This window comes from Pseudopipra pipra, chromosome 1, assembly GCF_036250125.1.
Source record: "Pseudopipra pipra isolate bDixPip1 chromosome 1, bDixPip1.hap1, whole genome shotgun sequence".
Classification (NCBI taxonomy): Eukaryota; Metazoa; Chordata; class Aves; order Passeriformes; family Pipridae; genus Pseudopipra; species Pseudopipra pipra.
This window is the reverse complement of record NC_087549.1, coordinates 5,297,395-5,319,680: the sequence shown is the minus strand read 5'-3', so window position 1 is coordinate 5,319,680 and position 22,286 is coordinate 5,297,395. Positions and strand designations below refer to the sequence as shown.

The 22,286-nt window shown below is 41.7% G+C and overlaps 1 protein-coding gene across 1 annotated transcript in view; it reads right to left on the bottom strand.

Annotated features, from left to right (window-relative positions):
• The window catches only part of COL22A1 (collagen type XXII alpha 1 chain), a 222,523-nt gene that overhangs the window by 95,906 nt on the left and 104,331 nt on the right, over positions 1-22,286 (bottom strand). The window contains exons 13-16 of the mRNA XM_064644186.1: positions 7,463-7,516; positions 5,835-5,888; positions 4,477-4,530; positions 63-116 (exon numbers count right to left, since the gene is read on the bottom strand). Of these exons, the coding sequence (XP_064500256.1) occupies positions 63-116; positions 4,477-4,530; positions 5,835-5,888; positions 7,463-7,516 (216 nt within the window). The remainder of the gene's footprint in view (positions 1-62; positions 117-4,476; positions 4,531-5,834; positions 5,889-7,462; positions 7,517-22,286) is intronic.

Here is a 22,286-nt window from a genome sequence, read left to right as displayed (position 1 = left end):
ATCACTGAAAAAGTAAAGAAAGTTTCAGGACCATTAAAAATTTAAAAAGACACATGACTTACCGGTGCACCTACATAGCCTTTAATTCCAGGAGGACCCTGTTTTCCCTCGGATCCCTGGCAAGGAATTGAGATACAGTAAACCATCAGAAACTCTTTCACATAAGAGAACAAGAATAAAACTAGTTATTCAGAAATGTAAGTTGTTCTTTCAGGCTGTTGAGGCTTCTTGATTCTCTCAGTGCTGATACAGGAGCATCATCTATCTGACTTTCCAAATACCTACCCAAAGTGACACCCCAATATTTTCCTCTGTCTCTGGCACTTAGACATTAGCAAGTTTTATCCTTCTGCTTTCAGTTTTGCCCTACAAAGGCAAACCATCACATGCAAATTTCTTTCTATAGGTTATTTCAGAAGGTTTGGCAATGTCAGTTGGGTGGACCAATTCTTTTGTCTCCTGAACAGTGTTGGTGGAACAACACATGGATATACATTGCTGCAAAAGCTGCAGTTAAGACCATATCTCAGAATAAATGAACTACAGACTTCAAAATGTTATATGTTTTGAGGAGTAAATGAAAAGAAACAGATCAAACCTACATTCTCTAATGTATATTTTTTGCCTAAGTGGGAGAAGTGCAAGAGGATCAGGTACATTTCATCAGTCCTTCAGCTCGTTGCACAGTGACTCTCCCTGGAGAGTGTACACTGAAATGGAGAGAACTCATTTTTGTGTGTCTTACAGTGTCTGAAAATGATCTGGATCCTCAGCTCCAAGGCTTAGCCCTTGGAGCCTGACCTAGAGAACTGATTTGGCATCTTATATGACCTGTTTGATTATTTTCTTACTTATATCACTTCCCCTTTCCCACCACTACCATCTAACTCCTATATTGTGTGGCTGTAATGGGCACAAGGCTTCAAAACAGAGATTTTATTTTTAAATAATTTTAAAATAATTTCTACATTTCACATTAATAGATGTTTCATATTAAAAAAATAAAATTAAATTCAAGGTGTGTCTGCAATTAATTAGTAGAATTGAGACTTTTTTTTCCCCAGTGTGAATGCCCAGATTAACAACAGTGGAATGCAAGCACAAGCAAAGGTAGCTTGAGGATCTCTACAACATCAGGCACATGAGAACCTCTGCCAGGTCAGGAAGTATTGTAAGTCCTCTGATAGCAGAGGGAGAGCAGCAGGAATGCACCTAAACATCTCCCTCCAGCCTGCAGAAAAATACACTACCAAAGTCTAGGCAAAACCCCAAGAGAAACAGAGGCCTGTTCCAAGTTGTCCAAATCGTTAAAGTCCGACTAAGTACCGCTACATAAAACATGGTTATAATACTCATCAGAAGTTATAGACAGAGAAACTGGGTTTGTCTGATTGAGATGTGCTGCACCCACTCAAGGCCTGTGCTGAGATCATGTCTGGTAAATCAGAGAAGCGTGAGACCTTCAACAGCTGAAGTAAGGAAGAAGGAAATTTGTCAAAATGAAACTCTTACCTAGTACTTTATATTTCAAAAGCTTGATTCTTTTTCCCCTCTCTACCTCTGCTTTTTCTATCAAGTACAGATAACTGTCAGTTAGGATAGGAATGCTATAGCTGTGTCCATGCCATAGCAATGACAACCAGAAAAAATCCTCTTTATCCTTTTATTAAAAAGATACAGAAAAAAGAAAAGCACGAAAAGATTGAATATTTACTGAAAGATATTACAGGCTAAAGGGCCTGATCTCAAAAATCCAAGCTTTGTTTCACTGCTATAACATCATACCTGAGGGACCTGAGCTGTTGCCTTTTTTGTCTCGACCCATTTACTGCATATAAATTAACCTGCCACATATTTGCCTGGGAGTTTTCCAACCAATGGGTATTTCTTGCCATCTCAGACCAGCATGACATCTGTAACCAGAAGCTCCAACGCTTCAGCACAAGGCTGACTTTGAGAGCACTTCTTTGCATCCACCAGCTTGTAGCCAGCAAGATCACACTTGATGATCAGCCAAGTTTACTCTCCAAGTTTGATGAACAAGAAAAAAAAAACACGCCAAAAACCAGAGTTTTATGCTGAAGACACCAAGCTGGGAACAATCTTCACTGGAGACATCACTGAGCAGCAAAAGCAGTAAAAGCAGAGATGACACACCGAGGCCATTTCATTCCTGTGAGTTATACGTGTGCCCTAATGGGCTCAGATACATTTTGGTACCTCTGTGAACTGAAATCCTATTACCAGAAGTCTGCAGGACCCTTACCTGTGCTACTGGAAGCTTCACACAATTAATGAGGTCTGTAAAAACTGCAAGACAACTTCTTAAAAGAAAGTGCTGGCAATTCCCACTGAAGCAAAAGACTCCTCAGCCAAGGACATAAACAAGGGGCTGAATTTCCTGTGGTGCAGGTATCGTTGCTGAGCTCACACTGCACTGGCCTGGCTCAATGCAAATGAAGATGGATTGAGCTGGGAAGGACCACAACCCAACCGACCAGAGAAACTGCAAGGTAGCTCTCCATGGAGCCTGGGGTAGAGCCCAGAGCTGCTGTATTGACGCTGATGATAAAAATAAGTGATCTGGCAAAAAAAACAATCATGACATCACTAATGGGAGACATGACCTCTCTGATTGCAAACTCCACCAATTCTTATACACCTTGTTCCACACCAATGAGATGCTTGGACTTTACACCAAGGAGTAAAGGAGTGTGGGTTCCTGTTTTAGATTTAAAGCCCTGTCAGCAAAGTCATGGTTGTTTCTTAAAATAACTCAGGCCAGAATCCAGCTGAAGGACATTGCATACAGCCATTACATCCATTGAGGTAAATGAAAGTCACCGTGAAAGCACAGTCATTTTATATTTAGCCACTGTGAGAGGCTGGGGTTAGCCAAGCTCACCTCTTCCCTGAGAGCACTTGGCACTGGCCAGTCAGATGTCTTAAGGTCCAACCCCACCAGCACCTGTCCTACTCAGCCCATAGATCTGAATTTCTTCTATTCAGCATTACCTCTTTGCTTGGCTTAACTACATGTACCCGATGATCCTGCTGGAAAACGTGGAGCAGGATCAAGTCCACCCTGAGGCAGATGTAGATGCCTCAGTTTAGCTTTGTTTGCAAAAACTTTGCAAAGCAGGTGTGAGGAAATTCATACCACAAAGAGCACCATGTAATCTGCTGGTTTGTAATTCCACTACACGAAACATACAGGACAGAGAGGAAGTGCATGTTTGTTTATGTGATAGCAGAGATGCAGCTGAAAGGCATTTGTGAGTGATGAATTCAGTTCATTTCATCCAGTCCCGGATCCCACTGAAAGACAAAATATTGTGTGCCTCCACTCAGCTCAGCTTTGCAGCTGTCACTTATCCCCTGCTGAAGCAAATATGGTTCCAGGAGAGAACTGTGGGATGGCTGCAATTCCTGCTAATCCACAAACACACCATTAGTTCCAATACTCTCCTGGTGGGACTTCAGGAAGGGATGAACATTTCCCTCTATGCAAAGATAGAGACATTTTGGAGAAGGGGTCTCTCCATAGCTGAGGAACCCAGAGGATCTATGTATGAACTGCTTCATCAAGTCCTCTCAGATAGAGCTGAGTGACAATCAAAACTGCATCCAGAAAAGTGTTCAGGTACTTAACTCCTATTTGAGGACAAAGGCAACAGTGGGAGGTTTAGGTGACTAGATATATCTCTTCCAGGAAGATGTGATACTCTTTCAGGCAATCAAACTGTTGTCCTTGCAGCACCTTTCACAGGATGAGCTGAACTTGCTGTGTGTGATACCCTTAAAAACACACTTGTCACAGTGCACTGTCTTTTTTTTGTGTTATAACATCAAGACTGAAACCACCTGAGAGGTATCTACCTCCTCAGTAACCAGGGAACAAGGCAAGGAGAGATCAGATTTTGAAAAGAGGTTAAAAAATTGCTCATGAGAAGAGCTTCAAAATTAAGGCACATTTCTCATGCTCAGAAGTCTCATCAGATCTCTATTCAAAAGCACCTTGCTTGAAGCAAACCGAGTGACATGAGAATTGGCTCAAGTTCTGTATCACTTAGCCACTGTTCACCGGTGCAAAACTGAATATCCCCAAATGTGCAGAAACATCCAGGCTAGGATCTCTACATGATTTTTTTTTTTTCAGTTGTAAAGTAGGGATAATAATTCTCATCTGCATCTTTGTGAGAGTTGGGAAGGCTACTGAAGACATGAAACAAGGCTTATGTGCCCCAAAACAAGTTCTTTTCACCTTCTTCAGCTATGTTGTTTATTAAACAAAAGGTAAGTCTGTTTTACATACTTTGCTTAATTGCCAATACCGTAGGAAACCCCTGGTGAAAATGGCCATTTTCAGTTTCTTCATTCACCAGTGACAATATCAAAAGTCAAACAAGAAGTAGTTCTAAAAAAGCCAGTGAAAAAAACATGCCTGCCCATGTAAAGAAGAAATGGAAAGCTTACCTTTGGACCTGCTGGCCCAGGCAGTCCAAATGCTCCTGGCCTTCCTGGTTCACCCTGCAAGTAACAGCAATATCACTGGTAAATATTAATATTTTATATATAAAGCCTAGGATGCCTCAAAACAGTCATTACATAGAGTTAGAAACAGAAGCTCTATCCAATATCTACAGTCCTGAGTAGCATTCTCCAGAGATCTGAAACTTTATGGTGTACTTTCTTCACAAAAATAGAAGTAGAAAGAGACAAATTCAAAAACTGAAGCATCTCTTCATCTGCTCTCTAAATACAACCAAGTAGTAAGAAATTAGTTCCCTAAGTTGTGAACAGCTTGCACTGACTACAGTCTACAAACACGGGTTCCTTGGAGACAACATAATGCATTTGTTCTTGAATAGTGACCTTGTAGTGTATAAACACATCCCATAAGCAATTCTGCAAGTACAAGTATGTCACTGTCCAATTCCAGACCATGCCAGGTATGATGTCATGAAGCTGTATCAGTTCTGGAAGCAATACTGGAAAATTACCAGTTTTTCCAAAGTAGAGTAAGTGTGGCACTAAAAAGAAACGGGCTGCATGGAACAGAAAAGAGCTTTTCTGCTGCATGGACCTTTGTGTGTGCCTGACCAAAAAGTCCTTCCCCGAGTTCCTTTTGTTGCCACCAAGTGACTGCCAGAAAGGGACAGTGAATGAGATGATGAAGGTCCATCATCAGGATGAAGATAGTTCTAAGGGATGGTGATCCAGCAGGGGAAAGGACATAAAGCTCTAAAACAAACTTTTCTAAGATACTGGAAAATGTGTTTGTGGTTTTATGTTTCAACTGTAGTCCTCTTACAGGCAATATTTGGTATGCTGCATCCATCCTTGAGCTAACCCGGCACCCTTCCCCTCCTCTTAGTTTTTAGAGATGCAAAAGAGGAGCCCAGTTCCTTGATTCTGTCACCAAGACACACTTGTCTGCAGTGGGAGCATAAGATGGTCCCCTGCACCCGTGTCATCTCCACTAGCCGAGGACTCCTTGCCAGCCATAAACCAAAGGGCCAGGCTCTGCAGCTGCAGCTATTAACCAACAGGTCCCAAACCACAGGCTGCCTAGACAGCTCCCTTTCCTTCCTTAATGAATGGTAACAGAGCTGCCCCTGGAGCCTCTCAGGATGGTTAATCCATGTGACACCTGCCTTGGCCGCAAACGTGAGGGAGAGTGCTGGGGCTATTAACCTCCTGACATTTGCTTCTGCTGCTCCTAAAACGGCCACACAAATCCCCCAGACACGTTCCACTCAATAGGGATTGATTTCCACTGCCTACCTTGCACTGAAAGGCAAGATTACATGAGAGGAACAAAAAAGGCTTACGGCTTCTCCTTTTGCTCCATCCCTCCCAGGGGGGCCAGGTGAGCCCAGGGAGCCCTGTAACAGCAACAGTTATCATCAGCACAGCATTAACACCCATTGCAAGTGCAGTGACACGAGCAGTGCATCAAGGCAAGAATAAGGAATAAGGAGAATCATTTCAACAAAACATTTATTATTTACAGTTTCTGGAGGAGCTGCTGCTGACAGTAACACACTAGGGACGATTGATGAGTTGCTAATGAGGAAGTAGGCACTCTTGGCCACTTAACTCATTTAAAAATAAATTAATACAAAAGCTCTGGAGCTAATTAGACACATAACCATTGAGTCATCTTAATATTATCATATCATCTTCCCCCAGCCTCTCTCTTCACCATTCTATTGTCTCAAAAAATTGCATTTTTTAATTATTTTTTTTTTACTCTTTGCTTGTATGGCATCCGTCCTAAAGTTCAGAAGCCTCTAGGCACATATATAATATACATAAGTAGTAAGCCTAAAAGCAAACAGAAAAGAAGCCTTGAAAAACTCAAGTAGTCCTCAGGAATGACTCTGCCCACTGGGAAGTGAGTCTCAGAAATGTGAATGTGCAAAGGTGTAGAAAACAAAAAAACAGAAAGCCAGGAACCACTTAAGTTTAAAATTTTAGCCGTTTAAAATTTTTCTGTGCACTAGGATGAATGGAACTAAATATACTGAAATTAGAGGCTCCACAACAAATGGAGACTGCAGCAAATGTGGAGAAAAGGCAAATTTGCTGCCTGCAGTTCGCAATTTAAAGAACAAAAAGAGAATGGAAAGACAATAGACAAACAACAGGCAAGATAACATACACAGTGAGAAACTGGCTCAGTGTTTGCTCTTCTAGGCATCCCAGCAGTTTCTTTTTAAGTGTGTCATAAAAAAAGGCTCAAATGAGAAATGGTCATGGGAACTGCAAGGGTGCCACTGTGCGTTGTGATTGTACAGAGCTGGTTGTTGTTGTGTGTTACTTGGAGGGACATCTTCACTTGCAATCCAGAACATTTGTTGTTTTATTTTTAGTGGAAAAGGTTTAAATTCCTAAAATTCCTCCTGCAAATTATGATTAAGGCATTTCTGACAAATATGTCCAAAGTAAATGCTAGTCACCAGAGCAAGTTCAGTACAGGATTTATTTTTTTTTTAAGATGATGACACAGTAGGCAGTTAAAGGCCACCACAGTCCAAAAGTTATTTATATTCAATGCAAGAAAAGACACAATAATCTTTGGCCTTCTATGCCTCACACTGAAGAAACACTTGTGTTTCTCTATGTAGAGGTATTAGCATTGTGTTCTTATTCTGCTTCACTCTTATATTTTGTATTTTTACAGAGTTTAGTCAAAGCTGATGCCCTTGGGTTCTCCACACGTTTGTCAAATGTGTCTAGGCATCATCAATAGGTTTAAAGACTTAAGCTACACTTTGATGAAAAATAATACAACAGCCTATTCTCCTTTTCTTAGCGCCTTGATAACACAAAACAAGAGACACAACACAGGCACAAAACAAAAGACTTAGGGGAGGGTCAGTTTTCATTACACTTCCACAATAGCTTTATAAACTCTTAAGCTTTTCAGAGTGTAATTGATAAAAATTGGACTTACTTTTTCTCCTTTATCCCCTTTCAGCCCAGGAAAGCCAGGGAGCCCTTCTTCACCCTATAACATCAATGGAAAAAATAGCTCCTATGAAATGCCATATCATTTTGTTGTACATTTGTGTATTTTAGACAGCATAGTTGTCATCTGTTGAGAACTGAGTCTGACTTCTCATCCTCGCTGTGACAATGTTGTGCTCAGTCACCTGTAACTTGCCCATATTTGAACAGGTTCACTTTTGTTTTTCCATTCCTGTGCATTCCTCGGACTGATCCCTCCCACCCCTCCTTTTTGTTATTACCATCCAGAAGCAGTAGTTTTTCAAGAACAAGATTAGAGATCTATCCTGGTTAAATAGAAGTATTTGAAGCATAGTAACATTTCCTGGGGAAACTTTCCTGTTGCCACATTTCAAAGTACAAAAACTTGAAGTCCAGCATGGCCAACTCACTAACACGCCAAATTTCCAAAGACATGGATTTTTTTTTTATTTTTTTATTTTTTTTAGTTTTCAATGGTGTAGAAATTTTTGAAAAAGTTAAATGTAGGTTTTTTTTCCTTACATTTATCTACTTTAACTGGGACAAAAGAATAAGAGCTTTTTCCCCATTTGCTTTTGTAAAAATTCGATAGCTCAGAGAAATACTTTTGAGAGAGCATGAAAGTGGCTAAGAAGTTGATGCGTATATTTCTAATTTTCCTGTCAAGCCAAATTTTGCCACATGTAGTATTATTTGTAACTTTTTTCTCTGTATGACTAGCCCAGCAGACTTAGAGGGACATATTCCTAGGGTAAGGTTCCAGTCAACAATAGACAGTGAAAAAATCCAGGCTTATTTATTTATTTATAGGAGTATTTGAAACTTAAAGGTTAATAAAAGATAGTATCTGAAAAGTACCTGTACTATATATGCAAATGAAAGTAATTGGATACGTTTTTAATCACATTTCTTCCTAATTGAACCTTCATGAAGCACTCTGTCTAATTTGCAGTGCAGTAGTGATAAAAATCAGATCTGCTATATTTGAATGGCTCCCTAATGAGACAGAAAACCCGTCAAATAGAAAACATGATTTTTAAGGAAATCATTTGCTCTAACAGGTCAATATAACTTGGAGGTACCGCTGTTCCATGGCAGAGTATATTGCACAGGTAGGAGAATTATTTGTGTCTTTTCTATGCAAAGCAAAGGAATGTAGTTAACTAGCTTCTTCTTTTGCCTTTTATTTATTTTTTCCTTCATGAAATAGCAACTCCTTGGCACAGCTGAACAAATCAATCCCAGCATCAGTCAATAAGTTTGAGGTACAGTGCTCACAGAAATATTCATGTTGGGCAGGTGAGTATCCACCAGCTTTTGCAGTTCCTCCCCAAGGAGAAATTGCACGGAAGCAACCTAGACTCTAGAGACAGGATTAATGTCCCCTGGGGAACCACAACTGAAAAGGCTACAGGGGCTCCTACTGCTGCCCCTTCTACTGATTCCCCATTGAATCATCAAGGTTGTAAAAGATCTCTAAGACCATTGAGTTCAACCATTAACCCAGCAATGCCAAGTCCACCACTAAACCATGGCCCTAAGCGCCACATCTGCATGGTGTTTTGAACACTTCCAAGGACAGTGATTCCATAACTTCTCTGGGAAGTCTGCTCCAACCTGTGACCACCCTTTCAGTGAAGAAACTTTTCCTAATATCCAGTCTATACCTCCCCTGGTACAGCTTGAGGCCATTCCCTCTCATCCCATTGCTTGTTACCTGGGAGAAGAGAAGGACCCTCACCTGGCTACAATCTCCTTTCCAGGAGTTGTAGAGAGTGAGAAGGCCTCTCTCAGCCTACTTTTCTCCAGCTAAATAACCCCAGTTCCCTGGCTAGCTGCTTGGTATCCCTCAGTCAGTAGGAAAACCTCTCAGGATAAGGGCAGGTAGATTCTGCAGATGCTTGAACTGTAATGAAAGCACAAGAAGAGATCATGTAGCCTATGCCAAAAAGCTCGTGTTCACAAAGTAAACTACAGAAGTGAGCAGTGATAGAGAGCAGGAAGCAGAGAGGCATCAGTGCTACTGTGCTGCTCAGTGCCAAAGGAGCTGTGACAGGCAGGGATGGGAAAGCGACCAACAGCTCACACTCTTAATTCCCAGCCAGCTGCCAAAGCCCTGCTGAGGACGCAGCTAACTGAAATGGAGTCATGTTGTCACAGCAATTCATTTCATTAAGCAACTCTTCTAAAAAAAACTTTGTTTTTTTTAAACTGACCAACTTCATGAACTGCATTGCAGAACAACCACCTTTTCACTTGCCCACTACCTTTTCTAAATCAGGTAGAATCCCAATTATTCTGCTCAGCACGCTGCTAAGGCCTAGGGAAGTGCTGGTGTACCCAAAAGGGATCTGTTCCCCACCTTTAACCCCTCCAATTAGGTCAGTTGATTCAGAAAAAGAGCTCACCTCTCTCCCCAGCACTTAGGGACTGGGAAATTCTGTCAGCACATCTATCCTGGAAATTACTTTCCAGGGAAAGTTGCAGTTAGAGAATGACAGAATTGTCCAAGGAAGAAATCATAGGGGCCTGGAATATTGTTCAAGAGGAGTTCTTGCTGGGGAAGTTACAGCTTCAGCAATCAGTTTGAAAAGCAAGGAAGTACATTTTTCTCAAGAATTTTCTCCATCCCGGCTCATGAGCCTGCTGTCCCTGGAAAGCCACTGGGAAGCCAGCCACTTGTGTGAGTTTCACCCTCTGAGCTCTACAGCCAGTGGCCTTTAATCAAACAGTTCCACCAAAGTTTGCAGGGGAATCATCACATTCATTAGCTCACAGCTGACAAAATATTTGTCAAAAGAGCCTGGATTTGGGAACTGCCATCAGATCCAAAGCAACCAGAGGACTTTTCTTGCACTGTGGCTATGAAGTGCAGTCACTCAGATGGAAGCAGAGCAGGCAGCACTGAAGTCATGTACTGATATGGACTGTGAGCATATAGAGGTTATGTAGCACACAAGTAGCTACATATTTCTACAAATGCCAATTTTTGTTTTTCATTAGTAATTCTATGTTTATTTGCTTGAATTACAGCAACACCTCATTTGTTCCCTGCTTGGGTCACTCTGTTGGACACGGTATGAATAAATTTTAAAGAACAAGCATTATGCTTCAAAGCTCAATTTAAAATTGCAAGCAATGTGTAAATATAAGAAAGAAATAGCAGAGGGCACAGGGCAGTGAAATAGCTGCCAAGCAGACACAGTCGGCAAGTGGTCTGGGATGAAGGATCCAGGCACAACACTGGGAAAACAGGTAGTCTCTGGCAGCTGGCATTGAGCCTGGGTAACAAAAGTTCATCGCACTCCTCGTGCCAAGGACAAACCCAGTTGTGCCACTGAGGGGGATTAAAATAATCCTGTATTCCCACAGAGTGGCTGCATTCCCAGCTTCAACACAATGGGAATCTGGTGGTGACATGTAAACTACACTTAGCTGTTTATGCCATGCAATCCTACTATTTTATGATAATCTGAAAACTACACATCTATTTTATGATAATCTGAAATTCAAAGGCTGACGTTTGCTGGAGAAACATCAGGACCAGAACAGGAAGGTAACAAAGGCTGGGGAAATAAAAAGAAACAACAAAAGCAGAAGAGGCTACTGATAAATAGGGGAACAGACTACAGCTTCTAAAGCATCTTCCTTACGTTTTCTGGAGTAGTTTTACACTTTACTTTTCCTTTCTCAGTCAATAGTTTAGTGGAGAAAACTTGATTGTGTAGGTAGTGACACTTGTGAGATATTTTGCATTAGCAAATATGGCAGCCTCTCTTAGGAAGTTCTTAAAAATGGAGCATTGCAAGCCCTGAGAATGGAGCACTAAACAAGCCACTCAGAAAACTCCATCTTTCATTCCTCAAAGAACAGATAACAATTCTGCAAGAAAATTAGGAATGTTTTCAAAGACTTACTAAAACAAGTTTAAGCAGAATTCAGTAAAAACTATAGAATATTGAATTTCCTTGTATTTACTTTTAAATGGAAGCATTCAGAGCTACACAATGGATAAAAAGCAAGGGGTAAACACTACTCCTGTTCTTCCAGGGGGCTCTCAGAGCAGGGCTCATGTAGGCACATGGTTTCTCCAGACCCAATGGACAAAAGGATATACCACATCATGAGGAATTTCAGAGCACAGGCAACTCTCAGCTGCTGCAGAGAGAATACTGGGGTGATAAAGAATAATGATACTCGCCTTGGCTTCAGCCATTAAAAATAAATATGTGATCTGGGTACGGATAGACATACCCAGAGAGGTTCCTTTATCAGTTTGTATATATCAGAAGAGTTATTCTATTTCTATATTTGAGCAAGGATGTCTTCCTGACACACCAGCATCACATGGATTTACCATATCATGCCAGCTCCAGGTTAGTGATCCCTCCTTACTCACCATACACACATGTAGCCTAATTTGTTGTGTATTGTAAAAAGATTCACCTCACTCAGGTTACAGTGACCCCTACTACCCTATAGATTTTCCTGAACACTGTGTATGTGGTTTGTGACCAAATTATATCTACATGTGTCACGGTTTAACTCCCTCCATCAACCAAGTCCACACAGCTGCTCATTCACTCCCCCACAAGCCGGATTGGGAGAGAATCAGAAGGGTAAAAGCTGGAAAATTTGTGGGTTGAGATACAGACAGTTTAATCAGGAAAGCATAAGCTGTATATGCAAACAAAGAAAAACAAGGAATTCATGCACTACTTCCCATGGGCAGGCAGGTGTTCAGTCATCTCCAGGAGAGCAAGACCTCATCACATCTAACTGTTACTTGGGAAGACAAACACTATCACTCTAAATGTTCCTCCTCTTCCTCATTCTCCCCCCCACATTATATTCTAAGCATGATGCCATATGGTCTGGAATATCCCTTTGGTCTGTTTGAGTCACCTGTCCTAGCTGTGCCTCCTCCCAACCTCCCATGCACTCCCAACTTCCTTGTCAGCGTGGCAGCACAAAAAGCAGAAAAGACCCTGGCTCTGTGTGAGCCCTGCTCAGCAATAACAAAAACATCTCTATAGTATCATCCCTGTGTTCAGCACAAATCCAAAACATATCCCTATATCAGCCACTGTGAAGAAAATTAACTCTACTCCAGCTCAAACCTGCACAACATCCCAGGTAGATCTTGATATGTCTGTGTGGAGATGACTTTGAAATTACAAAAAAAATAACCTTAATCGCTAGATAATGCACTTCCTCAGAAGGGGAATAACCAATAGAGGGATTCTGCCGTATCCAGCCTCATGACAGAATTTTTCTGAAGAGATCTTAAACGGAGAAGGAAGGAAGCTGCAGGTATATGGAAAGATATAGAGATAAGACAATTCAGTATCACCTAGTCCTAGAGAGACATTAGAAGCACACAAAGGAAAAAATCTTCAATTATGCTTTTAACCAATTTACTCAAGTTTAACTGCTTTTCTTTCCTCCACTTGCAACTCCTCAAGCAGCTGCCAAGTTTACAAATATTTCTCCCAGCTTGAGAACAGCTGTAGCCTATAATCACATATTTTATTTGGAATTCTGGGTTGTGGCCTATCTTAATAGAAATGAGAGTAAACTAAACAAGAAAATAATGGGGAAAAATCAGTCCAAAACATGTGTTTAGATCTTGATTTGTCAAATGCAAATAAATCACTGTACTTTTCCTTCATTGTACAGAGCAGACAACAGGAGATAGATCATTCTAAGGTCAACTCCATACATTTTATTTATTTTATCTTCCAAACAGGCCTACATCTCACACAAAAGTTCCACTTTTCTAATCCTAGTATGAAATTAAAATTTCTAACCCTGTCACAAAATGTCAATAAAGGTGTCATTGGGAGACCTGCAAAAAAATCTGCCAGGCACAACCCCATGAATCACACAGTCAGCACATTGACAGCTGCACAAACTGGGGGATCTATATCCAAGGTAGGAGACAAAATAGCAAGAGCTGAAGAGAAACAGAACAATTGGGCATGATGAAATGGAAATAGAAGCAAAATTGAACTGTACAGTGGTGCCACTGCACGGCCCTCTCTCCATTGTTAATTAACTTCACAGCATCCCTGTGAAATGAGAGGGAAGGTGTAGCAACTGTAATATCGTCGTCACCACATGAGGGTGATGAGTCAGAGGTACAACTGAGCAGAAGACATTCAGAAGGTCCCAGAGTCTGAGACACAGATAGAAACTCGCTCAGGATTCCCTGTTCCCTAGGTCAGCACCTTAACCATAAGTTTATTCTTTCTCCTGATTCTTTGCCCTGCCTTTAACTTGGCAGCTTGATGTTCATGAAGAACAAAAGAGAAGACAATGGGTAACTGTCCTATTGCTGATCTGTGGTTACTCACTAAACTGCTATCAGTGTTTGATCAGTAAAGTGAAGTGGGAGAACAGAAGCAGTGTCACAAGTTGAGTGTGGTCTTCAGGTTCAAATGCCTCAGAAAACTTTCAAGAGATCTTGTGGTCTGGAAGGATGTAATATCCTTCTTTTCTAAGTTTCTACACTTAGGAGTTACCAACTTGAGGAGGGTGAAGTGAAAGATTTCACAATTTTGCCTCCAGCAGCCAGACAAAATAAATATTTTACTGAAAAATATTATAAATTTTGAGTTTAAGGTTTCATTAAAAGCCAGGGATGATCTGCAGATCAGCTGAGAGGCAGAGCTGCAGTTGATATATGTCACCCAGCTCCCTTTCCAAAAGCTGCTGACCAGACAGGCAGCACAAATGACTACCACTCTCCAGTGCACAGATGCAGGATTCTATTAGCTTAATGAAGCTAAAACCCTATTAATATCTTGGCAAATTTGACACCAGAGCTGCCGTAATCTTCTGCTTCCACAAGAAATAAGACATTCATCTCAGCTTGGACTTCTGTTCATACTAAGAAATGAAGAAAATCTTCTCTTCTGGGTCTCTGTGTTATATTCTGATTTAATAAATAGGAAGGTTGCATGGACATGATACACAAAGGTCAGTAGAAGTCACAGCTTGGGCAAGTCTATCAGGAAACCCAGACCAGTATGAAGACAGCTGATTAAATGAGTTATTCGCATTTTTTGTACTGCAAACATATGAAAGATTTTATTTAACTCATGGTATAAAAGTCAGTTGTCCCCAAAAGGTAGATAGATAACATTATATTAACCTATAAACTTGGTTCTGTAGGAGAAAAGATGCATCAGAAGTAACTGATGTGGCAAACAGCTACTCCCTAATCAAGGCCGCTATAGAGTTCAGAATAATCTGGAAACATCCTAAAGGCTTCAAAGGTGTCATTGAGGCCCAAGATCCTTTCCATTCGCTTCATATTGCCTGCCTCCCTGCCACAACACTCCTTTACTCCCTACATAAGTAATTGCTGAAAGACTGGCGTGGTCAAACACTTTTGGCGACTCCTGAACTGCTTGTTCATCTATAACCCAGACTGACCCAAGTGGAGAATGTGGCTGAAGAAACCATCTCCCTCTGTAGCAGAGAGAACAGGACAGTACTAGGGGGAGCTGTTGCGTTTGAAGTACTTCTGTTCAACAGCTAGGGTTGCTCAATCAATCAATGAAATGTTCACATTAAGAAACAATCAAAGAGTTTGCAGACCTATTTAAGATTGAACATAGTCAATAGGAGGTACAAGATAACTGGAAACAGTTGATACCATAATCCCCCTACACAGAAGAATAATCTGAGACATAAATTGGACTACAATGAGTTGGATTTACAGAAGCAGGACTAGTAGCTCCTGAAAATCCATTTTTTATTTTTTTTGCATGGTAGGGGCAAGACGTTCTTCAATTAGAGATACATCTGTCAGAAACTTTGAAATGTGAAAAATATAACTCTGCTCTGAAAACTTCCTTCTCCTGAAGCAAAAGTTGATGCTCCTTGCCAGCATCTGACACTGCTCAGGACCAGACAAACAGCTTGCCAAGTGCCAGAGGGGAAGTATTCATTGAAACAAAAAATAACCCAGCCATATATCATGGCATTGATGAATTTAAATCCTTATATCTATAAATTGCACACAGAAAATGGTTCTGGTCTTGTGGATGATTTAACACATTCGAGTTGATATTTTTTCTTGCAAGAATAATCTATAAATTCCATTTGCTCTGCTTCTGGGAAGTTTCTTACACTTCAGATCTCCACATGCCCCTCAAAAATGTCAGTAGCTCTGAGAAGAGCACATTAGGTCAGGGGAGTTCTGTGTGAGAGCACTTCAAACTCCAGTGTCAATCTGCTCTTAACCATCTGCTGCTACTGATATTCCACATTCACCCCTCAGCGTTTCTTCTGGCACCTCACTGAAACACATAAAAAGTTTTTGCTCAAGATTAACTGCATCATCTAGTCTGTGATTCGTCCCCTCCTTGCAGAGCCCCTCCCATTAGATCTCTCCCTGCTGAGTAAATTTTCAAAATCACCGCTCGTTCTTCTCATTGCTGTTTTCAACAAGCAACATCTCTCCACATCTCTCCTTAAATGTCATACCCAAACTGAAGAGAACACCCTGCCTTATCACTACCTACTTATAACTTGCAGTGATACACTCCTGTTCACTGCCAAACACACCTGAGGCTGCTCAGTCATGTCTTTGCCAAAGTCATAAATCTCTTTGATCCAGCCAGACATATGGGTTGGAACTATATGATCTTTAGGGCCCCTTCCAACCCAAACCATTCTATGATGCTTTGATGTTTGTTCATAAAGTGGTGCTGCTCCCTAGATCTTTTTCATCTCAGAGGTCATGATCCTTCTTCCCATTTTACTTGGACACTGAGGTACAAGAAAGGGAAAAGCTATGGCCAAGAAATCCTTTGGAGCCAGTGACAGAGGAACAGAAATAAAAACTGTCTCCAGAGACTCAAACCTCCTCACACCATCAAATGCATCAGATAATCTTGAAATAACAACCGCTGAGGGTCCACACATATTTCATCAGAGAAACAAACATTTGCCATGGAAAAAAACCCCACATTTTCCTCATCTGTCACTTAGTACTACATGTGCATTCATTACTCAGCAGGGTCTGAGACCCAAATCATCATCTTTCTGTCAATGACAGAGATAAAAGGCCTTGTGGACTTTGGGAGAAACATAATCTTTAGGTAGTGCTTAAGGAAAATGATAAGAGACCCAAAAGGGGAAATCAAACATGCCCAGAGTTGTACTTGGGCAAGTTAAGAACAGCATAAATCTCAGTGCTGCAATGTCTCACCTGCCCTCACCTGTACCTTCAGAGAGCCCACGAATGAGGCACCTGCACCTTCTCAGCCATCACCAAGCCAAGAACAGCCCGGTAACACCTTCGATCAGTGAAAGGGGAAAATCTGTCTACCTAACTGGATAGATTAACAAGGGGGGAGAGGGGCAGGGAATGTTCAAGATGCCTTTGATAGACCAGTGATAGCAACTTACTTTGTGCAATGCTTCAGCTCTCTGTGATCCATCAGGCTACGAGGTCCACTTCGGAGAGTGTGCTCCAGACTGCTGGGAAAGCTGTTTTATTTTCCACCTAACAGGCAGATAAGCCGTACTTATCCCCTTCAATATCGCTCTCAAGAGCATCCCGCATTCCAACAAGATTTATCAGTGACAGAATCAAGACAAACTGTTTTGCCCCCCTAAATCTGTTATCAGAAGAAACAAAAGGTCGGCAAATTTGTCTTGTATGCTTCCTTTCCCCACTGCCAGTGGATCTTGACAGAGAAACCCTCTAAAGAAACAAGTGCTGTAGACTACAAAATTCTGGCTGCCAGTAGATGTCATTGCATACCAGCAATGTACCTGGTAGCCAGGGGCCAATGCTAAAAAGAAATACGTTTGCTAAGTTTATGTAAGGAAAAAAAAAAAGTTACTAGTATTCTTACACTGCTGAGAATTAAGCTGTCATGATGCACAATTAGTATGTGAGCTGACTTCGAGCTGTTTATTACAATCTGCAGCTGTTATTTTGGGTCACAGAAAACCACAGAATTTATCTAAAACCCTCTAATTATTGTTAAGAAAAAGAACTCCATCAAACCATAGTTATTTAGCTGTGCAGAATGTGCTTTAACTACAGTTGAGGGGACACAAAAATACACAGCATGCAGACCAAATCTGCCTGTATACACAAGAGGATTCAGAACACACTCAGAGTAGTAAGGCAGATAGTAACATTACTACACTTCACCATTTAATAAAAAGATTACAAAAAGAAATCACAGATATGAATGACTCCAGTGAACTGCATGACAGCCCTGTGAAGTACATGAGGTGTTATTATACAGACATTTAAGTGCTGGACTGAGAGGTTAAGTGCTGAGCGACCTTAACCAGATGAAGTGAGTATGTAAGAATTGTTCCTGAGAGAGATGATTCCCAGTACAATAAAAACAGAAGAAGAAACCCCCCCCCCCCCAATATTGCACTTTTGCTTTTCCTTGTCAGGTCAGTTTTAGCTATGTTCACATATTTTTTTATTCTGCAATAAAATAAAAAGAACTCAGCACTAAGAACCTAACTTTGAGGAGGCAATGTTTCCATAACCACTATCTCCAAGGAACACCACTTATGGGATATTTGGGGGGTTTTTTTGTCTTTAAGTTTCAGCCCAATAATATCTCTAAGCTTGGAGATGTTTTCCCATTTTGTTATGGTCAAGACGTGCTCAGTGAAGGAGCCCTGCCCACTAACACAAATGCTGATGTGCCAAGGCTCCTGCTGCCTGCTTCTGCCTTGGACTCTCGAAATCACCATTCAGCTCACCAGTCCTGGGCAAACTGAGTGGCATTTGAGTCTGGGCTCTGGAATTTGGTGACCATATCTGAACACCATGGCAGCCCAAACAAGGTGTGTAACCTCACTTGACCGCCTTCCCTGCACTGAGCTCATGGTTTCAGCAGTGAAAAGGACACTCACATCATCTCTTTGAGCGATAATTAGTTTTATTCAGAAGTTGCAGGAATAAGGGCTATTTCTTGGTTTGTGCAGGCTCAGGCTCCACATCATTTAAGTACTCAGAGAAAACATCCTACTGTGAGTTCAGCTGCCTGTTTCCCCTCCTTTGTACTGAAGCTATTTTTAAGCTCTCACCTTTGGCCCTTGCTTGGACTACACTGCAGCAGCCTGGTAATGCCCCCTGGCAATGCTAATCCTGACTCTGGCTTGCAGAACCATTTTTCTGGTTTGGGCTTAGGCTTGCTACATCAGCTGTGGATAAGGATGGTGATCTGGACCCTCAGCTGAACCTGGCTGCCATGGTTGACCTGTCCTGCTCCTGTGCTGGGATGTAATGGGATAAGCCCTGGCTGGCGAGGTCCCATTTTTGCCAGGGATGGTGTTGTTCCCAGCTCTATCTCCTTTAGGGCACAGCTGGTCCTTGGGTCTAAAGTATCACTGCCAGCCTGAGCCTTACTTGCAATCAGATCACACACACAGCTCTTCTGGTCCCAAAATTCACCCCTTAAAAACACCCAAACAAAAGCTCTCCACCATCAGACCAGCATGCAGCATCAGACTCCAGCTATGCCTGCAGCTATGCCTTTTTTTTCAGGCAGAACTGCACTCGTTTTCTTGTATCCCAAGTTACTGGATGTTGGCCAGCCCCAGTCCAAAGGCACAGTGCTCATGCTAATTTGGTAAGCCCTGCTGACAGCACAGCACTGGGGTGAAAAAGCAACATGGCTTTCAGGTCAGGCCTTCCTAATATTCAGCTGCCTTGGGGCAAAGACAGAGAGCACAGGGATCTGCGTGGACAGACTGTATCTAGCAGGGTACATTTCCACAGCTTTTCCAGAAGCCCTAAAAATGACAATAACTCCAATTTGGAAGAGAAGAGAAGAAAAGAGAAGGGGAAGCAAAGCCTTTGTTTTAAGGATCTAGCAGGCAAGATATACAAGCCTGGGGGAAAGAGGTTCATTTTAGAGGAAAAAAGACTAGCTGCTTTGCCTGAGGTCAGCAAATCCATTAGAGCCAAGCTTCAAGTCTGGATGTCCTACAGCCTAGCCCAGAGCATTAACTATCTGCCCTCTTTTCTTTCCTATGCTTGGTCTTGCAGTCACTGCATCTCTAATAAGCCAAGCCACTTCAGAGGTTTTATTCTCCTTAGAAATACTATAATAATCCTTCTGCAGATCTCTCTGCAGAGAGAGTCATTACCATGAAAAAAAGTTGCTAGAATATAGACTTAATCTATTGAAGTTGTTTCTCATATTCATTGCTGCCTGTGTGACTATTAGCATGAAGGGAAACAGCTAAAGCACAAAGATAAAGCCTGGATACTTTTGGAAACACATTAGCAAGGAAAGTCCCGGTGCAAACCATAATAAAACCTTCATCCACCACCTCTGCAGAATGGGTACTCCTGGTTAGAGTTTTTTCCTCTGACAGATTGGTTTCCTGTGGAAAAATCACAGTGGTGATCACTCGATCCAATTGTTTCATGACAACTTTCTTGTGTTTCCTACTCCTCTTCAACAGCTATGGATACTGTGGGCCCAAGCCCTGAGTAGACTATGGAAACTTCTGTCCCTTTTGGGCAATGAGAGCATCAGGAATATTCAAGAGGCATACTAAAGTCTGAGAATAGATACCAGCAGTAAAGACAAAAGGTCTGTCCAGCTCCTGCCTCATCTGCCTCAGTGGCCTTATGGGAGACTTCTCAAACCTACTGTCCTGCTGCCACCAATCACAGTTTGCAGAGACTCGCTGACATCCTGAAGCAGAGATTATGTCTGTGTACTGACAAGAGGTTTAGAGGTGTCCCTCTTTAATTAACTCATATGCACTGTTTTAAACACATGAAATTTTAACCTCCAGAGCAGACTGCAAAGAGGAGTTCTAATACTGTTGGATGAAAAACAACTTCATTTTGTTCATATTAAACTTGCCATCAGCTAGTTTGACTTGCTGCCCCTTAGGTTTTACAACAGAAGAAACAGTGAAAAATAATTTCCCACTGATATCTCCATACCACTCAAAGTTTGACAGATTTTCATCATATCCTCCCCAAAGTCACCACTTTTCCAAGCACCTTCCTGCCTGCAGAGCCTTCTCCCTGCCGTTGGGCTTTAGGATGCTAGAAAGGTGGCTCAGCACCATTGCATAACACTTTGTACTTTGCAAGACAAGTTTTTTTTAAAGCCTCGAAGTTAAACTCTGCATGGAGGCATTAGAAGGGCAGGCTGGTTTGTGATGTGGATGGCTGTGCCCCAGGAATGCAGACCTCATGCTCTACAGAACCGCCCTTGTCAGACACGATCTCCCTGGCTTTGATCGAGTCACTGAAACCCTGTCTTGCTTGAGTCATCCCCAGAAATGCTCTACAGCTGCCCTCACTCCTCTCCTGTCCCTATTCCTCTTGGGTCAATACAGGTTTGAGGAATCGAGCTATAACCCTTGCAGGAGCAGGCCATCTGGTTTAGCAAATATGCATTTGAATAACCTCCGGAATAAAGCTAAAACATTGTTTTTCATGGTGATAACGTTACAGAATTGGATATTTGCCCACGTATAATAATCAGCTCAACAAGAGAAGCATTTGCAAAACAATGAATGAACATACAGTAAAAGGACAGAGATTTACAGAGCAAAAATATAAGAGAATATGTCTAATGCCAAAGGGATTAAACACTACAAGGGCTCAAAGATGACAGTTAACAGTGGAAATTTAAGACACAATACAAAAGGTGATGGTTGAATCTCACCTATCCAGGAAATCCACTTGAGAGCAGTTTACAAACCCACCCGTAGATGCATCGTGGTATTTTCTTTTTTTATAAATCCCTGAACAATAACTTGGCTGCACATGCATGTTTCTATACACAAAAAGCATCCTCCATGAGTCTGAGTTATTTAGGCATGGCAGAACATGCCAGGCTGCTGCTTGAACAATTACAGTGAATTTCCTAGTTTTAAAAGTCACACAAGTCCTCACGTCGACATGAATTAGGTTTTTAGCCGCAGCTGCTATTCTCTTGGTTTACCACTAATGATGTGCTCAACATGTTATATATTCTAATACAAGCATCATTTTGGCTTTAACTTAGTGATACAACCAAGGTAATGTCCTGAAGAAACAAGGCCAGTGCCTTTACTCTCCACCTGGAAAACACAGGATTTTCCCTCTAACAAATGCCTCAGACTTCATATAAATGCCCTACACAGAGTACTCGGCTACAACATGGTCTGACAGGTGTTTGGCACTGGCACAGCTGGAGAGCAAGACTATAATAAGGAGATGATTTTAGTCTTGTCATCTCAGTCTTTTCCAAGGTGAAATAACTTTGTTCTACCAACATTTAGGATGTGAGCCTTGTCCTTTTAAAGGAGCCCACAGTACATGCACAGCAATGATCACACAGACAGCAATTGTTAGAAGCCCAGCATCTCTGATCCAGCTTCCTAGCACTGGCTAATACCCTTCAAAATCAAGGAAACATGAAGGCTGTAACAGCCAGAGTGAAAAACAAGAATTCATGTTCATGTAGCCACTGCAGAACATTAGGCAAATGAAGCAGGATTTCATTTCAGAGGTTCTTCTACTGTTTTCCAGGAGCATAGATGGCAGCTGGCATTGCATCCCTGCTCCCTGTGATTCTGGCCACTTCCCTCCCACAGTCATTTCTGACACCAAGAAAGAGACATGGCTCTATGTCCCTGCATGCAACAGTGATCCCTCATATGCACACCAGAGCTAACAAACACCAGTGCCCTGGTGCAGCAGCAAGGTCTTGGAAGTCTGGAGGTGCCCCAGTTGACTGGAAACTGGCAAATGCTATCCCAGTTTTCAAGAATAGTGA